Source organism: Paroedura picta, chromosome 4 (assembly GCF_049243985.1).
Source record: "Paroedura picta isolate Pp20150507F chromosome 4, Ppicta_v3.0, whole genome shotgun sequence".
NCBI classification, from domain to species: domain Eukaryota; kingdom Metazoa; phylum Chordata; class Lepidosauria; order Squamata; family Gekkonidae; genus Paroedura; species Paroedura picta.
The window spans coordinates 77224636-77246265 of record NC_135372.1 but is presented as its reverse complement, the minus strand read 5'-3'; the positions used below and the strand labels follow the sequence as shown (position 1 = coordinate 77246265).

Sequence of the window (21630 nt, the reverse complement as noted above, 5' to 3'; positions counted from 1 at the left end):
AAACAGCTGAGAATATTATTATTAGTATTGTTATTATTATTATTGTTGTTGTTGTTATTATTATTATTATTATTATTATTATTATTATTTGTTGTTGTTGTTGTTGTTGTTGTTATTTCGGTTTTTATGACCGCCAATCTTGGAAGCTGGCTCATGGCAGTTCACAATGTTTCAGTACAAATCAGTACATTAAATCCATTAAAATTTTGCACCAACTTTTCTTGTGTGACAGCACTGAGGATGGGGTTTTTTATGCATAAATGTTAGCGTGTTTTTGGTCTCCTCCCCTTTTCTGCTCTCAGTCCCTCATCTACCAATGGGAGCTTGAGCACCTGCTGTTGATACGATGCATCAGCCAGCAGTCAAGTGAACATTCCATTTGCCCTGGCAACCAAGCCAACTGTATTGCTATTTAAAAGGGTCAGCAAACTGACTGTGGAGGAAAGCAGTGCATGCATAGTAGGCCAAGGTTAGTGGATCTGCATGTGTTTACACACCAGAAGCTTCCTTCTAGAATGTGTCATGTAAAGAAATTGAGGTCCCAGTCAATGTGCATATAGTGTGTATATTCTAGGTACATTCAGATAGTTTCCAAATGTTAAATTTTATGTTTTCCCCACACAGATTTTATGATAAGAAATACCAGGTGTTTCTGAAACTTGTGGAACATCAGCAGCAGTATAAAACCATCATGCAGAGTGCATAGGATGTATGAAAGAGAATTGCTCAACATGTTCATGAAATTTCCAATGATTTATCTTTCAAAGTCAATGATAGCCCACAGTTTATTTTGTATTGCTAATAAAGAATTTAAAATGCTTATAGTCTTCTGAGTTTTCTGTGCCCCCATTACAGTTAACCAGATGTGCACAGAGGATAAAATGCACCAATTTTCAATGAAAGCAAAGAGGGAAACAACTTTCTAGGGATCTATAATAGTCATTGTACTGCTTTGCTAGGCTTGAAATCATAGAAAGTGCTCTCATGTTACAGAAGAGTGCTTACTATGATTTCAAGGCCAGCTGAGAGTTAAAATGAATGTGGATGCCTAGAGAGGCTTCTAAATGACTGAAGTCCACTACTGTAGGTGTTATGCAAGATTAAAATGGGGCAGGAGTGCTATGTAGCTTCTTAGGCCCCTTCCCAGTAACCAGGGCCAGGAAGTTTTGAAACTCTTGTCCTCCATCTTGTCATCCCTGACAACAGTGAAATCTCTTGACTCCAGTGAAAGCAAGGATCACAAAATGCCACTGTCAGAAGCTTGTAAAACAACATTGTGGTTAAAATCTAGACTAGATAAGCACAAACAAGTAATTAAAAGTTTTGGAGGATAGAAAGGTTTGGAGGATAGAACTACCTGTCTCTGAAAAGAAAATGGTATATGGGATAACTAAGAAGGATGATAATCAAAAGGACACCACTACTGTTTTCAGTAATGTTTTCAGTAGTTGGCCATCTGTCCAATTAACATTCTCTTAATTGCTTAGGTATCTGGGGATGACTTTTTCTTCTAAATCCATGTTTGAGCCAGGTTCACATGACATTCTGTTACAGCAGCATAACTTCAGGAAGAGAAAGAGGCATTTGATAATCCTAAGGATAGCCAAAAAGAAAACATAGAAGTCTGGTTCAGTTTGTTAGATGTCTTTTAAGTGCAGTGGTCCAGGGTATTTTTCAAAACTGTCAGCCTTACCCTTGATGTGAATGAAACACAGTTAGATTTGACTTAGCTGTTCACATCATACTGACTGCAGTCATGAAGCAGTGTATGTCAAGGGAAACAAAATATAATTGTTAAATAGGTAGCCTACAATTCCTGCCCAGAGTAGGGCTTTACTACTAACAGTATGTCCTCCAGTTTGTTTCATCCATCTTATACCTTTTATCAAAGGAACTTAAAAAAAAAGTTTTATGCACACACATTTGCAAAAAAGGAACAACACAATTCTAAGATGTTTCGGAATGATAAATATTTATATATACACATTTACACGTGCATATGCATAAAACTGAATTCCCAGCACCATTCCATAGCACAAAAAGTAACACAGTGTATGTGTGTACTCACAAATATATGCATGTAAATCTTTGTGTGTGTGCATGTAATATAAATTCAATATAAATTTGCTCTTTGTTCTTTTTTGTTTTATGACAGTATACAAGAAGTTCTTCTTGGGGAAGAAAGGGTGGGGATGGGGTTACTACCATGAAACTCAGCATGAGGAAGTGATTTGAAAAGAACTCTGCTTGCTTATAATCAAGGAACCAGATAATGTTCTCAAGTTCCCTGCCTGATCCTTCTAATCTTTTGTGTTTCATTCTTGAGCTCCTGGGTTTTGTTTTAGATTTTTTTTTCTTCAGTTTTGAACTGTAGTTTGGTTTTGGGTAATGTTATGAGTGTTAACAACTGTTGGCAAACCCACTCAAATTGCTGTAACAGCACATATGTTTGTACAAACATAGAATCCCAAGCTCATCTTATCTATGTAAGCTGTTGACTGCCCCATAAACTGCTAAGTAGAAACTTTTCTTTTTCATGCATGCCTATCCAGTGGAGGTTACTTTGTAGATACCATTGCAACAGAACATTTTCAAATTTAAATGTACTAAATTATTAGCAGTATCAGAGTTGTTGAATTGTAATCCTTGTGCCTTCCAGAAGTCAAGGATGTACAGTGAAAATTTGTTAGTAAAATTTTTCAGTAGCACATTTCTGGAGATTTGTAGACATCTTTGGGCATTAGTCCACGATTAACATTAGAAGCCTCATCCCACGTATTTTTGTAAACACCAGTGTGGTATATCAACCCTTGGAATTCTTCATTTCTATCCTCCTTGCTTCCAAAAATCAGTAGAGATCATCATGGTCTGATCAGTGTCCATGTAGGAAGAAGCAATCCTTTAGCCCATTAAGATTCCAACAGGATGTTCTATGTTGTAGAGTTGGTCAAATTTGCTCTTTCTGATTCCATTTGTGAACAAATGTTTATCATAGAAATTAAAAGTAGGAACACAACAACCAGGTCATCAACTGCAGCCAGGATTCCACAAAGAGGTTCTGGCATCACATCAAATGGAGAAGTTAGGCACATAATAGTTCCAAAACAGCAGATGGCAACTCTTAGGAAGAAGATGCCTAGAAGACCACCCAAGGTAAAAACTCCTCGTACGGCTAAGTTGAGAAGTAATGGCATGTCATAGAGGTAATCTGCAAACTAAACATGAAATTCAAGTAGGTTATAAAACCAGCATTATTATTACAAATTTATATTGCTTCCTTGGATCTGTGAGACAGTGGGTATCTGGGCTGACTGAACATCAGCCTTTTTATTACCAGGACTGGCAGCTAGCCCAGGTACTGAAAAACCAGCAACTAGCAGCCTGGTGCAACCCTTCCTCATTTGCCTAATCTTCAGTTATTTCATACTGTTGTTACCTATTATTGGATCTCTTGGGATTTGCTGCCCTCTTTGGAAATACCTCTTCCTAATGAAGTGGTTCTCAGCCTGGGGGTTGGGACCCCTTTGGGGGTCGAACGACCCTTTCACAGGAGTTGCAGCAGGGCAAGCAACTTGGCCATCCACACAACGGCCTTGCGGGTTAGATTGAGATAGAGAGTTCATCTGTCTGGAGCAGTGGAAAAGAGTGAGATTGGAAAAGAGTGAGATTGGCCTGGTGCGATAAGAGGCAGAGCTGAACTGAGAAACCCTAGAAAAAAAACAATTTATATACAATCATGAACAATGGATCTTCACACCATTGGTCAGTTTCAGTTTAATTTCTGTGAAAGAATACTTACATAATTTTATGGTTGGGGAGTCACCACAACATGAGGAACTGTATTAAAGGGTCGCAGCATTCGGAAGGTTGAGAACCACTGCCCTAATAGAACAGTCAGTTCCTGTTTATTTAACTAATTCAGTTTGGGGAATGATAAAAGAATAGTAATGCACCCAAACACAAAACTAATTTCCTACTATATTAAAGTATGAAGCTACTTACAGGCCGAGGTTTCCCTGAGAAGCGCTTGTTGTAATCTCTGATGTCATAAATAATTTGTTTGCTCATTCTGTCCTGCTGATTTTCACAAGAGATCTTGTAAAGAAGAATAACCTTCAGATGAAAAGAAGCAGCATTTTAAAGTATAACTCACATCTGTGTATTTTATTGTTTTATTAGTCATTATTTTGTCCCTTGCTCATCAGTTTTGAGCTCCAGTGGGCAAATTTCCTCTATGGCAGGCTTTCTTCCATATTCTAAGGCATTTGTTATTTCTAACAACATATGCATACAGCCAGTGATGTGGGTCAGATGAGGATAAGGATTTTACCATAGGTGAGAGAGTCAAAGAACCAACCAGCTACAATAAAAAGCCTTCTGCAGGCACCCTGTTTAATCTTTGATAGATGTTCCTGACCTGACAGGCAAGAGATGAGAGATGCAAATGGTTATAGGAGTCTAGATTACTCTGGAAGGTCTTCTACCATGATATAAATCTGCCAGGATCACTCTCCATATCTTTCTACCTCTCCTAGTAACTGCCAAAAAACAGATGGCCATAGAGAAAATTCTTACCTTCTGTCTGCAGAGTGGACAGTTTATTGCTCCTAGCCAAGATCCATGTTTCCAGTATTCAATCAGACAGGAGCCTAGAAAAGGATCAATAAATCTTATAAGAACTGGAAGAAAAAAAACATTTGCACAGTGGAAAGACAAAAGTCAGCTTTTTCCATGGTGCCAGCAATCTACCTTCTCCAGTGAAGACAAGGTCAACATGATATGGGTTAAACTAGATTTTGTTAAATTGTTGGTTTGTATTATCAAACTGGAGGCTAAATTTAAGGGCAGGCTGCAATGTAGACAGTGCACTGTCTAGTTGCATTTTTGGCAACTTCAAAAAAGCTCCAAGCATGGCCAGCATTCTCACCAGATTTGTACATGTTAAGTGTGCCGAAAGAGGCTCAGCTCCATTCCACTCCTCCAGGATGCCTCTCCAGCAATTAAGCATTTGGTTCATGTTGCTTAGCACCCAAATCTATTACCTACTCTTCTGCTCAAGCAAATAGTGGGTTGTTTTTGGAATGGTTCCTCATCCTTCCATGCTTCAGCGTGCTCAGCAATGAGCCCTACCTGTGTTGAACAACCAACATTATTGCTGTCATCCCTAATTAGGGGGGAAGCTACTAGGAAGGAAAACTCCAATGTGAACCAACAATATTGCTCAGAAAAATAGGATTCAAAATTTAATTTTAAGGCACTGCACTGCAGTTCTCACAGAAAACTAGCACAACATTACAAGGCCTTAAGAATTATATTTCAAATGTTACTTTTCTGAATCAACCCATTTACAATAGCAGAGAAGGCAGGAAGGAACTACAGAACCCTCTCTACCGAGATTATTTGTGTTTTTCAACATTTTCATAATTGAGTTCAAATCTATGTTTAATGCAGCTTTCTTCAGAGTTTACTGAGGCCCCCACAAATCATTCTGTTGGTTATTAGCAATTAGAGAAAAATAATATTGGCCTGGGATCAGCTTTCTAGCTTGTTTCCTGGACATATGGTTTGTGATAAAGCTGGAATTCAAAATGTCTTGGATGAAACATAGAAACACCCCGCAATAAAACAGACAAACAATCACCCCACCCCATAAATTAGTCAACTGCCCTTTAAAAACTAGCAGATAATATGGATTTTAAGTATGATATTTGCTTATCTTTGCATCTATTGATGTCAATTAGAATGAAATTACCGACTTTCAAATGAAATATCTCAGCAAAAGAGTTAGCCTGTGTATTTCATTACAACTTTTACTTAACATATATTTTTAAAAAATCCTAATCTTGCAAGGTGGTATAAGAAAAAGCTTCAGATTATGTTGTTACTTGCTACTGTCCATGATAGTTTGTAGATGGACTCACTAGAATCTTTTCCAGACCAGGAATTTGTCCTTACCCACAGCTCATTCAGTGACAGGACAAATTCCTTGTTCCACCTGACATCATTGCTCGGCCAGGGCCATCTCAGGCCTGGCCCAGCTCAAGCCCTTGTTTGTCCCACAGCAAGGGAATGTGGATAATTCCACGTTCGCTTTTTTGCCCTGGGTGTTGACAGGGCCAGGTGGTTCTGCCATGCTGTGCAGTGGGGCAGAGTTGCCTGGTGCATTTTTTTTGTTTGAAGAATGTGGTATTCCCAGCTGCCTCATCTGGAAGCACAAATCCAGGGCGGACTGGGTTCAGTGGGGAAAATGCTACCCCGTCTGGACCTGGGAAGAGGCAGGGCAACCTGCCCTGGTGCAAACATCCGCTCCTGTATCATGGAGAGTCAAGGCTGTGAGATCAAGAGCTCACAGCCTTGACTCTCCATGATACAGGAGCGTTTGCCTAATTATACTCAAATATTAACAAGGACGGACTCACTGCCACTGACGAAAGATTGAAAACGGAAAACAAATCTAGAGACCGTTCTGGCAGAGTCAAAGCCTGAATAAATAACATAAGAGACTCTTTATCTTTTCAAGCTTTATTAAGCTACTGGATAGATTCTGTTTCTCTCTTGTCACTAATTTGGAATCATCCATTATTTTCGTGCAGCAGCTGGCGCAAACATCCAGCAGCAGCCTGGTACAGTGCTGCTGGTGCAGAATAGGTCTAGCTGGATTATTTTGTAGAATTAAGTTACAATACCCAAGAATTTGTCCATTGTTCTCAGTGGGGAACTTTAACTACTTCATTCATTTGTGCTTTGTGATTATGGCACTTGAATATCAAAATCAGAAAAGAGCAGAGAGAAGGGGCATGTGTGGGTCTGTTTGAACACAAAAGGGTCCTGTGAGCTTTTCTAGATAATGGTATCATAGAATCATAGAGTTGGAAGGTACCTTACAGGTCATCTAGTCCAGCCCCCTGCTCAATACAGGATCTGCCTAAAGCATACAGGATAAGTATCTGTCCAGCCATTGCTTGAGGTCTGCCAGTGAGGAGGAGCTCACCACCTCCTTAGGAACTGCTGTACTCTGATTTTGAAAATGTTTTTCCTGCTTTCTAATTTATACTGTTTGACAGGTAGTATAAACCCATCCCTGCAGGTCCTATCCTCTGCTGCCAGTAGGAACTACTCCCTGCCCCCCTCTAAGTAACAACCTTTCAAATACTTAAAGAGAGCAATCATGTTCCCTCTCAACCTCTTCTTCTCCAGGCTGAACATTCCAAAGTCCCTCAGCTTTTCCTCATAGTGTTTGGTCCCCAGATTATCCTCGTTGCTCTCCTCTGCACTCTCTCAATTTTGTCCGCATCCTTTTTGAAGTGAGGCCACCAGAACTGCACACAGTACTCCAGGTGGAGTCTTTCCTACTTGGTATACAGTGGGACTATGACATCTTAACATTTTGATGTGATGCCTCTGTTTGTTTGTTTATTATTACATAAATATTCCGCCATTCCCAACATAGCTAGTTTACAGTGGATTACAACGTATTTTCCACATGTGTAAATCCAGAGTAATTGTTGATACAGCCCAAGACTGCATTTGCCTTCTTTACTGCCACATCACACTGTCTGCTCATATTTAGTTTACAGTCCACAAGTACCCCAAGATCACATTCACACACACTGCTACCCAGAAGTGTATCTCCCATCCAGTATGCATGCTTCTCGTCTTTGTGACCCAGGTGTAGAACTCTGTACTTATTCTTACTGAATTGCATCACTTTTCAGCATGTTCAGATCTCACTGAACTCTATATCTTCTGGGGTGTTCGCTACTCCTGCCAGCTTGATGTCACCTGCAAATTTAATGAACAGTCCCTCCATCCTCTCATCCAGATCACTGATAAAAATGTACCAACTCCATTTCCAAGCTCTGTGGCACTCCACTACTCACCTTCCTACAGTTCAATGTAATACAGTACAATGTAATTCAATGTACAGTTCAATGTAATAACTGACAACTACTCTTTGGGTGTAGTTTTCTAACCAGTTCCCTATCCACCTAACATTTCAAAAACCAGTCTGCAGTCCTCCAGTTTACCCATCAGAACATTATGGGGAACCTTGTCAAAAGTCTAACGTAAATCCAGGTAAACAACATGGACTGAGTTTCCATAATCTAGTAAGCCTCTCACTTGGTCAAAGAAGGAAACCTGGTTGATCTAGCAGGACCTGTTGGAGACGCACTTGGATCAACAAATTGTCCTTCAGATGTTTGTAGATCACCCCCTTTAAAATGTGCTCCATTATCTTCCCTGCAACTAAGTTCATGCTCACTGGCATGTGGTTTCCTGGGTCATCTCTAACCTTTTCTGAAGATTGGGATAACATCTGTTCTCCTGTCTTCTCACATCTCCAGTCCTCCAAAAGGTCCTAAAGATGATGGACAAAGTTTCTACAAGCTCTCCAGAAATTTCTTTGAGCACTCTTGGGTGCAATGTCTTCTAGCAATGTGAAGTTAGATGTATTGGAACATATTTTGTTAACTCTGATGCTTTTTAGGACAAATTGTTACTGAGGAAAATAACAGTGGGAAACAGAATAACATTATTTTAACAAGGTACTTTGCATATCTGGGTAACAGAGCAGGCTTGATATATTCCAAAGTGGATGTATTCTGTGTTAAACTGGAATCATATTTCTCTTTTAAGCATATTTTATAAAGCAGAGCTTACATTAAGGAACACGTGTAGCATTGTAATCTATGTATATATGTATGTATATAACACAACAGTTCTCAGGGCTCCCTGATTCTGATAAACCCTGAGTCTAGCTTTGTGCTTATATATGGAGCCATGGCTTAAAAACCAAATACGACATTCACTTAGTTTACTGTATTTTTATATAATTAAAATTGTAGTTGTTTATAATTGTTGCAAAGTATGCAAATGACTTTCTTCAATTAGCACATTCCTGGCGGTACTATTGTTATAATTCTTGTTATTTTACGCCTGTCAAATAGTCAGTTTTCTGTCAAGAAATTTCAGCTACTATGTTGTAAAATCAGATTCATGCAAACAGAATGGTATAAAGGAAAACCAGGTTAGCCTGGAAACTCTGAAAGTACTCTGAATGTGTATGGGAGAGACAGTTCATTATCCTAAGATTCCCCATAAGAATTCTAATTTTAATGTACAGCCAGTATTATTCTTTTTTGTTTTAATTCCTTAAAAGAAATTGAAAGGACTTCAGTTGTCCCACTAAAAGTGAGCTAGCCGAATAAATCTTGTAAACCGGATTAAGGATTCTTTAAATGTTTCTGATTATCCAGTGATTTAATGAAGATGTATCCAGCTGTGAGAAAAACACATGGCTGGGGATTAGGACTCTGAGAAGCCTCCCTGCTTTGTAAGGAGCAAACAGGAGTAAACCTGACACGTCCTGGGTATCCCAGTTACATGACCATTTATGCACTGGGAATTTCACTGCCCTAGCTCCCGTGCAGGAGCACAAATCTGGGCTGGATGAGGTGCACCAGGCCAAATGCTCCCCCATGTGGGTGCAGGAAGAGGTGGGACAACCTGCCACGACTAAAACTCCAGCCTGCAGCCCGGCATGAAACCTCCAGTGCATAAACGGTCCATGTGAGACAACTGGATATTCCACTTCATTTTAGCAGCTTACAGCCTCTAGTGCAAGTTTAGCTCTCAGCAGTGAAGCAGTGAAGTAGTACAAAGCAACTATTTCCTATGTGCATTCCAAAAGTCCTGAACCACTGCGTTACAGTATTTTACTGGGGGAAAAGAGTCTTGGTCCTTGTAGGGATGGGGACTATCTGACAATCCTTTGGAAATGATGCTGGTTGACTGGCATCTCCCATGCTGACAGAATAGTGTAGGTGGAAGCTCTTCTTCCACCATAGGAAGGGTTTTAGCCCTAACAAAACCATGATAAAAGGCTTCCCTTTGCACTATCACTGGAAGTGTCGCTGCTGTGGTCTGCTGCTCTACTCTGGGCTGCTGGGCTGCTGTTAGACAGGAAATAGTAGATGACCATATGTGCAGCCTTAAATGTGTATTTCCTTTTAACACTTACAAAATACCACCTGATCTCTTCTTGGTAGGCATGGCCATGAGATTTTACCTCATTTTAATTGTGGGAGACTGGGACCACAGGGAGCTGGGCAGATTAGCTTCAAATCAAAGAGAGATGTCAAGAGACACTGAGAAGTCAGGGAACCTACAGGTGATGGGCAAAAACCAGAAACTGCTGGATCCAGCCACAGAACAAGCCCTCATGAAGCAGGATGCTCCCTGGAAGTGGGCAACACCTAGCAAGAACCCAGAAGGGCAGGTGACATGTTGCAAGAGTAGATGCCCCCCTCCCAGCTTGTTTCCAGTAATGTGGCTACCTGGTTAGACTAGGCCCTTACTGAGGGCTGAGTTAGTCCAAGAAGTGGGATTCCCAGCATGAGGACAGGGTCTAGGCCTGTGGGAAAGTCCTGAATCTGGTAGGATGGCATGAGGGGGTGGGGCCAGAGGGATGCCAAGAAGCATAAAATGGGAACTCCAGGCACAGGCCAGGGAGGATACTCACCAGGAACACAATCCAAGTACCTGAAAGTGCTGGATAGAAGGAGGACAGCAACCCCCCTCCCCTTCCTATCCCTTCCTATTATGAAGTTTAAGGAGGTTAATGGCAGTGCAACACAGTGGAAGGTGCCACAGGCCTGGGATGGCAAACTGGGCATGACAAAGCGGATACCTGTCTGAGACTAAATAATAATATATATTATCTGTAAACCGCTCCCATGGGAGCGGTAGTAATAAAGCAGTAAGGGCTAACTAGGTGGAGAAAGGGGTGGGGCGAGTCTGTGATAAAAACTCAAAGGGGCCAATCCGAGTGTCAGTGCACAGTGCACGGTTCCTGATTGATCCCTTGGCCCATCCCAGACTCGGAGGTAAGAGGACCGGGGCGAGAGGCCTCGCCGCCAGGAAAGGAGTCGAGGATGTGGCAGGCCTGCTCTTTTCACTGTGCCGAATCCGGGGCCTCAGGGGGAAAGGGGGCAGGGGGAGAGGCCTCAGTGCAGGGAAAGGAGCAGGCCTGTCACATCAGAGATGCAGCAGGCCTGCTCCTTTTGCTGCACTGAAGCCGGGGCCTCAGGGGGGGAGGGGGTGGGGGGAGAGGCTTCAGAGTGGGAAAAGGAGCCGGCCCGGCTCTTTTCCCCACGCTGAGGCCTGTCCCTCGGGGAGAAGGCGGCGGGGGGTGGCAGGGTGGGGAGGGCTGCCCGGAGGGCTGCAAGGGTGCCAGGGGAAGCAGCCAGCATGCTAGCGCCCATTGTATTACAAAATTACTCTAGTATAATAATAATAATAATAATAATAATAATAATAATAATAATAATAAGTGATTCTTATATGCTGCTTTTCTCTACTAGAAGGAATCTCCCAGGAGATTACATTCACCTTCCCTTTCCCTCCCCAGTACACGCACCCTGTAAGGTAGGTGAGGCTGAGAGAGCCCTGATATTACTGCTTGGTCAGAACAGTTTGATCAGTGCTGTGGGGAACCTATGGTCAACCAGTTGGCTGCATGTGGAGGAGGAATGGGGAATCAAACCTGGCTCACCATATTAGAGGTCAGTGCTACTAACCACTACACCAAGCTCCTCTCTTAATTTGAACTAATGTGAGTTCCTTTCTAGGGACTCACCGCCCTTAGACGCCTAGTGAGAGGCGGTATAAGAATTGAACAAATAAATATATAAATAAAATCCTTTAATTTCATTTAATGAGAAATTGCCCAACTCTTTTCTTTTTAAAAAAGCCTTTTCTTAATGTTGAGGTCTACAGGAATTTCAGACATACAAAACAAGAAACAATCTTTTATAATGAAGTTTTTTGTTTTATAATTGAATGTACTAAAAGTTTTGCTCTATGTTTTAAAGTAAAATAATTGGAGAAAATAACAATACCTACCACAGTATAAATGTCCACAGTTTGTTTTTACTGGGAAACTAGTCAGCTGGAGGCAGATAGGGCAGGTCCAATCATTGTAGTAACATTGCTGCCAATGCCGAAGAGATTCCTAAAACCAAGACAGCCTGTTTTAATGGGTATAGATTGTAACTGATATACCCTAGTTAATTCATAAAGTGTACAGTAGCACTTAATAAGGAGTAATTAACTCCAGTCAAATCTGGAAAAGTTTAACTTCCTTGTACCCATCGGCACCAGCTTGTTCCATGTTTACTACTTTTAACATTTCACAATCTGCTGTATGCAGATTTGTCATGGTCTGATTTAGCGCTGTGGGTTTCCTTTGGAAACCTCGTATCTAGGCGCATGCGTGCACACCCAAAGCTGAAATAAGCTTTAATTATATGGCAACCCCATATGTTAACAAGACAGGAAAACCTGATTAAGGATGTCATTCAGCTTCTATAAATTCAGTATATCAAGTAACAAGCCTCTGTTTTGAAAAGCAATCAATTTCTTGTTTGCCAAGCTTCATCTGCTGCAAAAACAGGAATCAAGTATGTTTCTAATTAGGTCACCAAGACTCTGGATCTAGGACAACTGGCTTGTTCCAGAAAGTAAATGATGGAACATTTGAAAAGCTTTCCTGACATCGATGATCCAGGCATGCATCAAATTGTTGCTGTTGTTTTTTTAAATGTTATGATATACATTTTAAAGAACTGCAGATTTATCAACTTACTATGTGATTTCTTGAAGACAAAGTGGGATAATTCTTTTCCAGAGGATTCATCTCTTGTCTTAAATTAAGAAAACTGTAATAAAAAAGACATCTGTATAGGGCATGGAGGGATAGCTTCCTGGAGAGCAGTATGTTCGGGTTCATAGACAGGGTTGCCAATCTCCAGGTGGTGGCTGGAGGTTGCACATTATCACAACTTATTTCCAGGCGACAAAGATGTCCACTTGGAGACAATTGCTAGTTTGGAAGGTGGATTCTATGGTGTTATGCCCCATGTCCCTCCCCAACCTCTACCTTCCGCAAGCCCCACCTACAAAATCTCCAGGTATTTCCCAACCCAGAGCAAGCATCCCTATTCTTAGAATAAGTGAAGCGACAAGAGCAATCATGTATTTGTACAGAAATGGACTACCTCTTGTGGTTGTGATCAGTTTGTTTTCCATCAATAGGAAAACAAGTGTTCTTCAGGAAATTAAGTTTTAAACTGCACAAACATAGGTTCTGGTGATGTTGGTATGTATAGCTATTCACAGATGCTTTCAGCATAGCTGCTGAAGTTCCATTGCAAGTAAAATCAACTTTTATTCAGTAATTTTATAACTTACAGAGACAAGCTCACAGGTTGTATAAATGTATATCCTTGTTTTTTCTGTGAGGATAATACTGATGTGACATTCTTGGCATAAGGCTTCATGTTGTAATTGACATTATATAACTAGAAGCACATTAAACTAACGTTTGTGAACACAGGTGCTTGTGTGCAAATATGGACCTCTGTTATCAAAAAGCATTTTTCCATTTATTTGAATGCAGAGCGCACTGCACCATGTGCCTTGTTTCTCCCACTATTTGAAGCATACATGGCAATCTCACAGGAAGGTCCATAAATTCAGCATAGCTGAATACAGAAGTACTTGTCAACTGATACAGACAATTAGTTATCCAGGGTACCCAGTTATAGAATCATATCCCTGGTTATACCAAAATATGCTAACTGAATATGCTTTCTACTATAGTCTCAATGAAATCTGTGGAATTATGTAGAAATGTATAGCTTCAAAGTATTGCATAGGAGCAATTTATATCTGTATTTGGAATTTAGATAACTTCCTATCAAGGGTTGAATTTCAAAAGACAAAAAATTCTTTCAAAATGAAGGCCTTAATACAAAACATATTTTTCACATTAGAGCAATATGCAGCTGAAACAGACCCTTGTTAGGATCTCTGTTTTTTAAATTAAATTTATGAATTTTTGGAGAAAAGGTTAAGTTTGTGCTGAGTAATTCTGCAATCCCAGCAGGGCTTGGAGTCTAAAATACTAGACATATTTCAACAGTACAAGAGTCTGTGGCTATAAAAGTCTCAGTCACCAGACAGGCCAGGTCAAAAGAAGCTCCTTCCTTATCTTTGACCTGAGACCCCATGTGTGGTTAGTGGGAGAGCTGGTTTAAAATAAGCAACAGAGGTGCTCTATGTTTATCTTGATCCAACTCCAGCATCTAAAAATGGGTCATACAAAGAAATTGAAAAGTTCCATTTAGGCAGCTATACTTTTTAAATATATATACTAGGGGCAAAGCCCGTTGTCTCCAAGAATACAACGGGCGCTAGAGCTTGGCAGTGGGAAGAGGAAGGGGAGGAGTTGTCCAGTCTGTAAGGGCATGGGGTTGAATGTGTGTTGTGTGGGAGGTTGTGATGGCATGGTGGCAAATGAGGCCATGGGTGTGGAGATATGGGTGTCAAGAACCTGTGGTGTGGAATGTTCATTGATTGTGGGAGAGGACTGACCTTTGGGAATTGTGGCATAGTGGTTACAGATGAGCTTTCCAGAGCCATGTCCTCAGATATGTGAAGGGAATTTCCCTTCTTGTGTGAATTAGGCCACATTCACCGAAATGCCCCTCTGCCCTAATACACATAGGATAGTCACAGTACACAGGTGTCCGCCCTGTTCCTTCTGTCTCCCATATTTTCAGTGCTGGTAAAATGTTATGTGCCCACATGCTTCTTTCATGGTTGCTCCTTAGAAGAACAGATTTTTGTACCCTATTGCTTACTACCCAAAGGAGTCTCAAAGCGGTTGACAAACACCTTTTCCATTTGTCTCTCCACAATAGTCAACCTGTGAGGTATGTAGGGTTGTGAGAGATCTGAGAGAACTGGGAATGGGCCGCAGTGACCCAGCAGGCCTCAGGTGTCTGAAAGCATTTTCCAATCGTCTTCCCCTTCTCTCCTCATAGCAGACTCCCCATGGGGGAGGTGGGGTAGCGAGCCTCACAGGGAAGCTGGCAACCCTAAGAGGAAGACTGTCTGTGCACAGCAGTCTTGACCTTAGTAAGGTTTTTAATACTGTTTTTTTATTTGCCAGGCCAAGGTTATTTGCCAGTTACTATTTCAGTTACGATGTGTCTCCAGACATTTACTTGTTCTCTATTTAGTTTCAGGCTGTAAATATTTATTTAGATCTTCCTGCACTTTCCGGACTCACGGGACTGATGCTGGTCTGCCTGTCTGCGCCCCAGAATACAAACAGTTGCTGATAAGGGCTGGCCATAACCCATAGGCCAGGAAGGACACTCCTGCACCACTCCCTACCAACTGCAGGCAAAAATGGCTCATTTGAAGGCTGGACTCTGAGGCATTGTACGATTTTGAAGTCCCACCTCCAAGCCTCCAGGAATATTTCCAACCCAGGGGTAGCCAACCTACAGGTGTGGCCTGGAGAGCTCCTGGAATTACAGCTCACCTGCAGAGTATAAAGATCAGCTCCCCAGGCAGAAAGGGCTACTTTGGACAGGGTTGTGGTAGAGAAGAAATATTTAAGGCTTCCCACACAGGTTGTTGTTGAATTGAAAGACTTGAGGCCTACTGCACAGGGTTGTTGTGCAGATGAAACAGGAGACAAAAGAGCCAGCTTCCTCTGCAGAATAACGCTGTGCAGTGGCCTCAAATCTGCAGAGAGTTGCAAAGAAGAAAGACACATGGCTTGGCTGTGTCTAACCTCTGGGCAGAGCAGTATTTTAAGTGAGAAGGGGCTTTTCTGTGGCCTCCCTGTCAGGCAACTGTTTGGCAGAAGGGGAAAGTCCCCCTCCCCCCTGAAAAGGAAGGCCCTCAGGCTCCCCTGCCTTGCTCTTGGAAAGGCCTCCTTCCCTCAGGCAGGGGCTGTCAGAGGCTCCTTCACAGCAGGCCTGAAGGGGGGGAGAGGGGGAGGGGGAGGGGGAGGGGGAGGGGGAGGGGGAGGGGGAGGGGGAGCACTCTCCAGCCTCCTGCCAGCTCTGTCAGGGTTCTGAGGCAATTTGCAGTTGGACATGGCAGTTAGGACAGCCTTGGGGTGAAAAGGGCTGGCGCAGCCTGTCCAAGCCCCTGTTCTCATCCCCCTTGGCAGCCCTACTGCCCTCCTCTCCCTGCGGTGGTCAGGAGCAGACTGGCAGCCAGACTGGGCTGGGTGAATGGAATTTTCGTTTGTCCTGGTGAGGGGCCAATAGGAAGGCACTTTGTGCGCCTCCCCATTGGCTGCTTGGCCCTGGATGGATACTCGGAGGGCCCAATCAGGAGCTGCGAAGCGGCTCCTGATTGGGCCCTCTGAGTTTTTATCCTGGACAGGGCCCACCCTAACTCCTCCCCAGGTGGCCTTACTCTTTTATTTAATAGGACCCTGTCCTATTTAAAGATATCTAGATATTATTGGCTGTTTTGACGAGCTGACTTCTTATATCATCACTATGCTCAGTGAATTAATTGGCTCCTTGGTGGATTACGAATGCTCAAGAACCAAGTATCCTAAAAAATATGACAAATCAGTAAATTAACCAAATGACGGGAGGGGGGGGGGAGAGACAAAGATCTAAATATCTCATATTGATTGAGGACTAAATATGTTCCAGAAAGAAAGCAGCTGAATGTCAGTTAATGGAGAAAAGAAGAGAATCCAAGGCATTTCATCATATGGGAGGTTCCCTCCCAGGAAAAAAAAAACTTTTGCTCTGAAATCTCCAGAACTCCAGGTATTGCCACAATGCAATTGTCACAATCTCCTAGGATTAAAACGCATTTTATAATGCGGTTTATGTATATGAAATGTACATTTTAACTAGGTCTTTTTATTATTGTTCTCTGGCATCAGTCTAACATGCTGTGGGTGAAATTCAGGTAGTTCTCTTTTGGGACAATAAAATATTTATAAAATACTAGCAGTCCAGCCCATTGTGTGTGAAATATAATGTGCTCTAGGTAGTGGGTGGTGTAAAGGGATGCTCAGAGTCTGTCGGCCAAATGGGATACAGCCATGCCACTCCATCCCCACCTTGAACTACTGGCTGCCCTTTGTCACCATCATCACTGCTCTACTCCAGACTGTAAATATCAGCTCCCCAGGTGAAAATGACTGCTTTGGAGCGGGTGAGACTCAGAGGCACTGTATCCTTCTGAGGCCCCACCTCCAAAATTTAAGGAATATCCCCAGTTCTGGAGTTTGCAAGCTATTCCAAAGCTTTCCCACTGAGCGGGGGGAGGGGCAGGAAGAGAGCTGACAGCCCAGCTCATCTTCATACATGCTTTGGCTAGCCCAGGCTCTCCGCGAGTACCAAAGTGGCACTCCATCAAGGAAAAGGGATTCATTTGCAGCTAATTACAGCTCTAAGTCAAAGCGATTGATGCCTAAAGAGGCCCCAGTCTTGTGCAGGGGGGCTGCCCCTGGGGAGAAGGTAGCAGGAGGGAGGCACAGCAGAGGGACCTCAGAACTGTGCAGGGAGGTGCCTTCATCTCCTGGGTCAGAGGGGTGGTGCTAGGTGGGAGGGAAGGAGGAACTATGGGTGCAAGGGGAAATCCTCAGGAAAGGGACTGCTGGGCAAGGCACAGTGGATGCAAGGTGAGGCGCAGGTCGGAAATATCTTTATTCTGGTTCCAGCAGCAGTGATGGAAGCAGGAGGAGGTATTCCTGCTATTGCATATCTCCTGGGGGAGCTGGAGCTGTATGACCAGTGAGGGGACAACATGGAGAGCCCCACTGAGCCATACATGGCTGCCAGCCACAACCTGCTACCTGTCGACTTGCCACAGGCCTATTTTTGTTCCTGTTCTCTAAATGCAAGAACAGAAGCCCCCCCTCCCCATATGTCTCCCTTCTCTATGGCAAAACTGTCCCAAGAGGCTTCTGCCTACTCATGAGTTTCATCAGCAGGTGCTGGACAAATCCCTCAGGCTGCTTTTTCCTACTCGACAGATATCCCCCATTCAGGGGCAACTGCCTCCCGTTTTAATAAATGAGTTGTCATGTAGTACACCAGGCACTTTAGATAGTATGATTATGATCTGATGAACAGGTGACTCACAATGGAATCATAGAATCATAGAGTTGGAAGGGGCCATACAGGCCATCTAGTCCAACTCCCTGCTCTATGCAGGATCAGCCCTAAGCATCCTAAAGCATCCAAGAAAAGTGTGTATCCAACCTTTGCTTGAAGACTGCCAGTGAGAGGGAGCTCACCACCTCCTTAGGCAGCCTATTCCACTGCTGAACTACTCTGACTGTGAAAATTTTCCCCCCGATATCTAGCCTATATCGTTGTACTTGTAATTTAAACCCATTACTACGTGTCCTCTCCTCTGCAGCCAACGGAAACAGCATCCTGCCCTCCTCCAAGTGACAACCTTAAAGAGGGCTATCATGTCCCCTCTCAACCTCCTTTTCTCCAGGCTGAACATTCCCAAGTCCCTCAACCTATCTTCATAGGGCTTGGTCCCTTGGCCCCAGATCATCCCAGTCGCTCTCCTCTGTACCCTTTCAATTTTATCTACGTCCTTCTTGAAGTGAGGCCTCCAGAACTGCACACAGTACTCCAGGTGTGGTCTGACCAGTGCCGTATACAATGGGACTATGACATCTTGTGATTTTGATGTGATGCCCCTGTTGATACAGCCCAAAATGGCATTTGCCTTTTTTACCACTGCATCACACTGCCTGCTCATGTTTAGTTCACAATCCACAAGTACCCCAAGGTCTCGTTCACACACAGTGTTACCTAGAAGCGTATCCCCCATCCAGTAGGCATGCTTTTCATTTTTCTGACTCAGATGCAGAACTTTACACTTATCTTTATTAAATTGCATTTTGTTCTCATTTGCCCATTTTTCCATTGTGTTCAGATCTCATTGAACTCTGTCTCTATCTTCCAGAGTATTTGCCAGTCCTCCCAATTTGGTGTCATCTGCAAACTTGATGAGTAGGCCCTCCACCCCTTCATCTAGGTCATTAATAAATATGTTAAAAAGTACCGGGCAAAGCACCGAGCCCTGAGGTACCCCACTACTCACCTCCCTCCAGTCTGATGAAACAGCATTGACAACAACACTTTGAGTGCAGTTCTCTAACAAATTCCCTATCCACCTAACTATCTGAAAATCCAGATTGCAGTCCTTCAATTTATCCATCAGAACATCATGGGGAACCTTATCAAAAGCTTTACTAAAATCCAAGTAAACAACATCAACCGAATTTTCACAATCCAGCAAACCTGTTATTTGGTCAAAAAAGGAAACCAGGTTGGTCTGACAGGACCTGTTGGGGACAAATTCATGCTGACTTCCTTGGATCACCAAATTGTCCTCCAGATGTTTGCAGATCGCTCCCTTTAATATCTGCTCCATTATCTTCCCCACAACAGAGGTCAGACTCACTAGTCTGTAGTTTCCCGGGTCATCCTTCCTCCCTTTTTTGAAGATTGGAATAACATTTGCTCTCTTCCAGTCCTCCGGGACATCTCCAGTCCTTAAAGAGGTCCCGAAGATGATGGACAAGGGTTCTGCAAGTTCTCCGGAAAGTTTTTTGAGCACTCTCAAATGAAAATGGCTTCTCATTTTCTCTCCCCCCTCACTATTCAAGATTTCTGATATTTTTTCTGCAACCCTGAAGCTTTTCTCAGGTTTGTAGAAATATCTTGTCTGCCTATGGCTTCAGTCTGTAGGATTAAGTATCCACAGATGGGCCATGTTGAGAATTAGATAAGCATGGACTTACAGGAAACTTGTATGGAGGAGGTAGTTCACTCTCCCTGCCTGCCTGCCTGCCTTCATTTACTTATTTTCTTCTCCCCTCTTTCCCACCCCTTTTCTGTAACATCCCCCCTTTCTGTCTTCCCCACCCATTCTCAGTTGTGCATCCTGGTCATCAGGCTGTGCTCATGACTCAGACCTCTGTTGCTCTTCCCTGCCTCCTGCTCCAGTATTTTCACTTCAGCATGGGGGACAGCAATGACTCCCATGCACCCGCCCCAGCCTGCCTCCAGCATTGCTGCCTTTAAAAATAATTCATTTTTAAAATGTCTCCTATCGCAGTTACTTTTCAGTTTTGATTGTAACATGAATTTTAAAAAATTAAACAAGTTCTTTAGGACTTTTAATTAACATGTCAATTAGCATTTTAATTAAAATTGAAAACAAGACAAAGAATTTGTGGAACTTTAACAAATTTAAAGTAGGATTTTTTCATTTGCTTTATATATAACAATACATAAAACCACATTATTATCTCAATTCAGATCACCCTGGTATCTTACCTGGTCCAGGAAGAGCTGTACAGTATATCATGTATCATTCTCACTTCAATAGAGACATAAGAACAGCTTCTTTTAAAGCTTGCCGTGATCTCTCTGTGTGTGGCTGACAGGAGCATGCTCTGATGTTGGGTCACAGCCCACAATTCATTAAGGCAGGCCATTTATTTCAGTTAATCATTGACCTGCTTGACTAATGTCAAGGTTTTGCCAGAGTTTCTAAATACCAGAAAGGAAGGGGATTTCTTTCCATATTTACAAAAAGAGAACTCTTGCAAAAGGTAAAGGTCTCCCTGTGAAACTGTATGAGTGATTTTACAAAGAGTCCAGATCTCAGATAATATCACTACTTTTTGAAAGAGATATTTTGCTCATTCCATATTGAAGCATGCCATCACAGATAACAGACTAGCAAAAGTAACACAATGGATGAAACAGGCCAAATCTGATATAACTATAAAGAATGGATGGGTGGGGAGGGGGGAGAATCTCATGCTACTAACTAAGAGAAATGAATTTCATATAACTTACAGCAGGAATCCTAGTATGAAAGTTCCATTAGGCAATAGTAATACTGAAGATTAATCAGTATAGAAATAATTGGATTATAGCGAATTGGATATTAAGATTACTTTAACAAGTGTTGGATGTTCAGTTACGCATCAAATTCATGTTTTATCACTATAGAGATACGTATAGAGTGGAAATGAACAAATAGAAATTCAAACAATTGAGACCAGTGGCAGGATAAGTAGGCAGAGTGTCATAGATCCCTGTCTCTCATTATTAGGCATTTCTCAAGAATGAAATAAAAATGTATTACATAAAAATGTTATTCTATTATCTTTGCTGCAAGATTAAAAACTACTGTGAAAATAACCACAATCCTTTGTGTTGAATCCTGGTACAAAGTGTTGTGGGATGGAGGAGTAAACTTTTCATTTGTGATGAATACAATCTCCAGTTTGGGAGGAGTAGTGAACATCCCCATAAAATAGAGATAGAGCTTAACAAGATCTGAACATACTGGAAATGTAGGCAAATGAGAACAAGATGCAACTCAATAAGGAGAAGTGTAGAGTTTTACATCTGGGTCACAAAAAGAGAAGCATGCATACTGGATGGGAAATAAACTTCTGGGTAGCAGTGTGTGTGAATGTGATCTTGAGTAGTTCAGCAATGGAATTGACTGCCTAAGGAGGTGGTGAGCTTCCCCTCACTGACAGTCTTCAAGCAGCAGCTGGACAGATACTTATCCTGGATGCTTTAGGCTGATCCTGCATTGAGCTGTGGGTTGGATTAGATGGCCTATATGGCTCCTTCCTTTTGTATGATTCTATGATAAATTCTTGTGGCGCAGAGTGGTAAGGCAGCCGTCTGAAAGCTTTGCCCATGAGGCTGGGAGTTCAATCCCAGCAGCCGGCTCAAGGTT

At 42.4% G+C, this 21630-nt stretch overlaps 2 protein-coding genes across 8 annotated transcripts in view; one reads left to right on the top strand and one right to left on the bottom strand.

Moving 5' to 3' along the window:
• The window catches only part of FGGY (FGGY carbohydrate kinase domain containing), a 479871-nt gene that overhangs the window by 444033 nt on the left and 14208 nt on the right, over nucleotides 1–21630 (top strand). For 6 of the 7 annotated variants that reach the window (XR_013230265.1, XR_013230266.1, XR_013230264.1 and 3 more), the window contains one exon: nucleotides 625–820. The exons of the other annotated variant lie outside the window; for it this stretch is intronic. Coding sequence is in view for 2 of the 6 variants with exons in the window: in XM_077333558.1 (XP_077189673.1) it covers nucleotides 625–706 (82 nt within the window). In the remaining 4 variants the exon portion in view is untranslated. Of the gene's footprint in view, nucleotides 1–624; nucleotides 821–21630 lie in introns of those variants that run through there. 7 annotated transcript variants of the gene reach the window in all.
• Nucleotides 771–20316, bottom strand: LOC143835612 (E3 ubiquitin-protein ligase RNF170-like). Its single transcript, XM_077333562.1, has 6 exons — nucleotides 20202–20316; nucleotides 12647–12719; nucleotides 11905–12013; nucleotides 4576–4649; nucleotides 4003–4113; nucleotides 771–3215 (listed from the first exon to the last, which is right to left on the bottom strand). The coding sequence occupies exons 1-6, from the start codon at nucleotides 20237–20239 to the stop codon at nucleotides 2931–2933; spliced, it is 690 nt and encodes a 229-aa protein (XP_077189677.1). The 5' UTR covers nucleotides 20240–20316; the 3' UTR covers nucleotides 771–2930.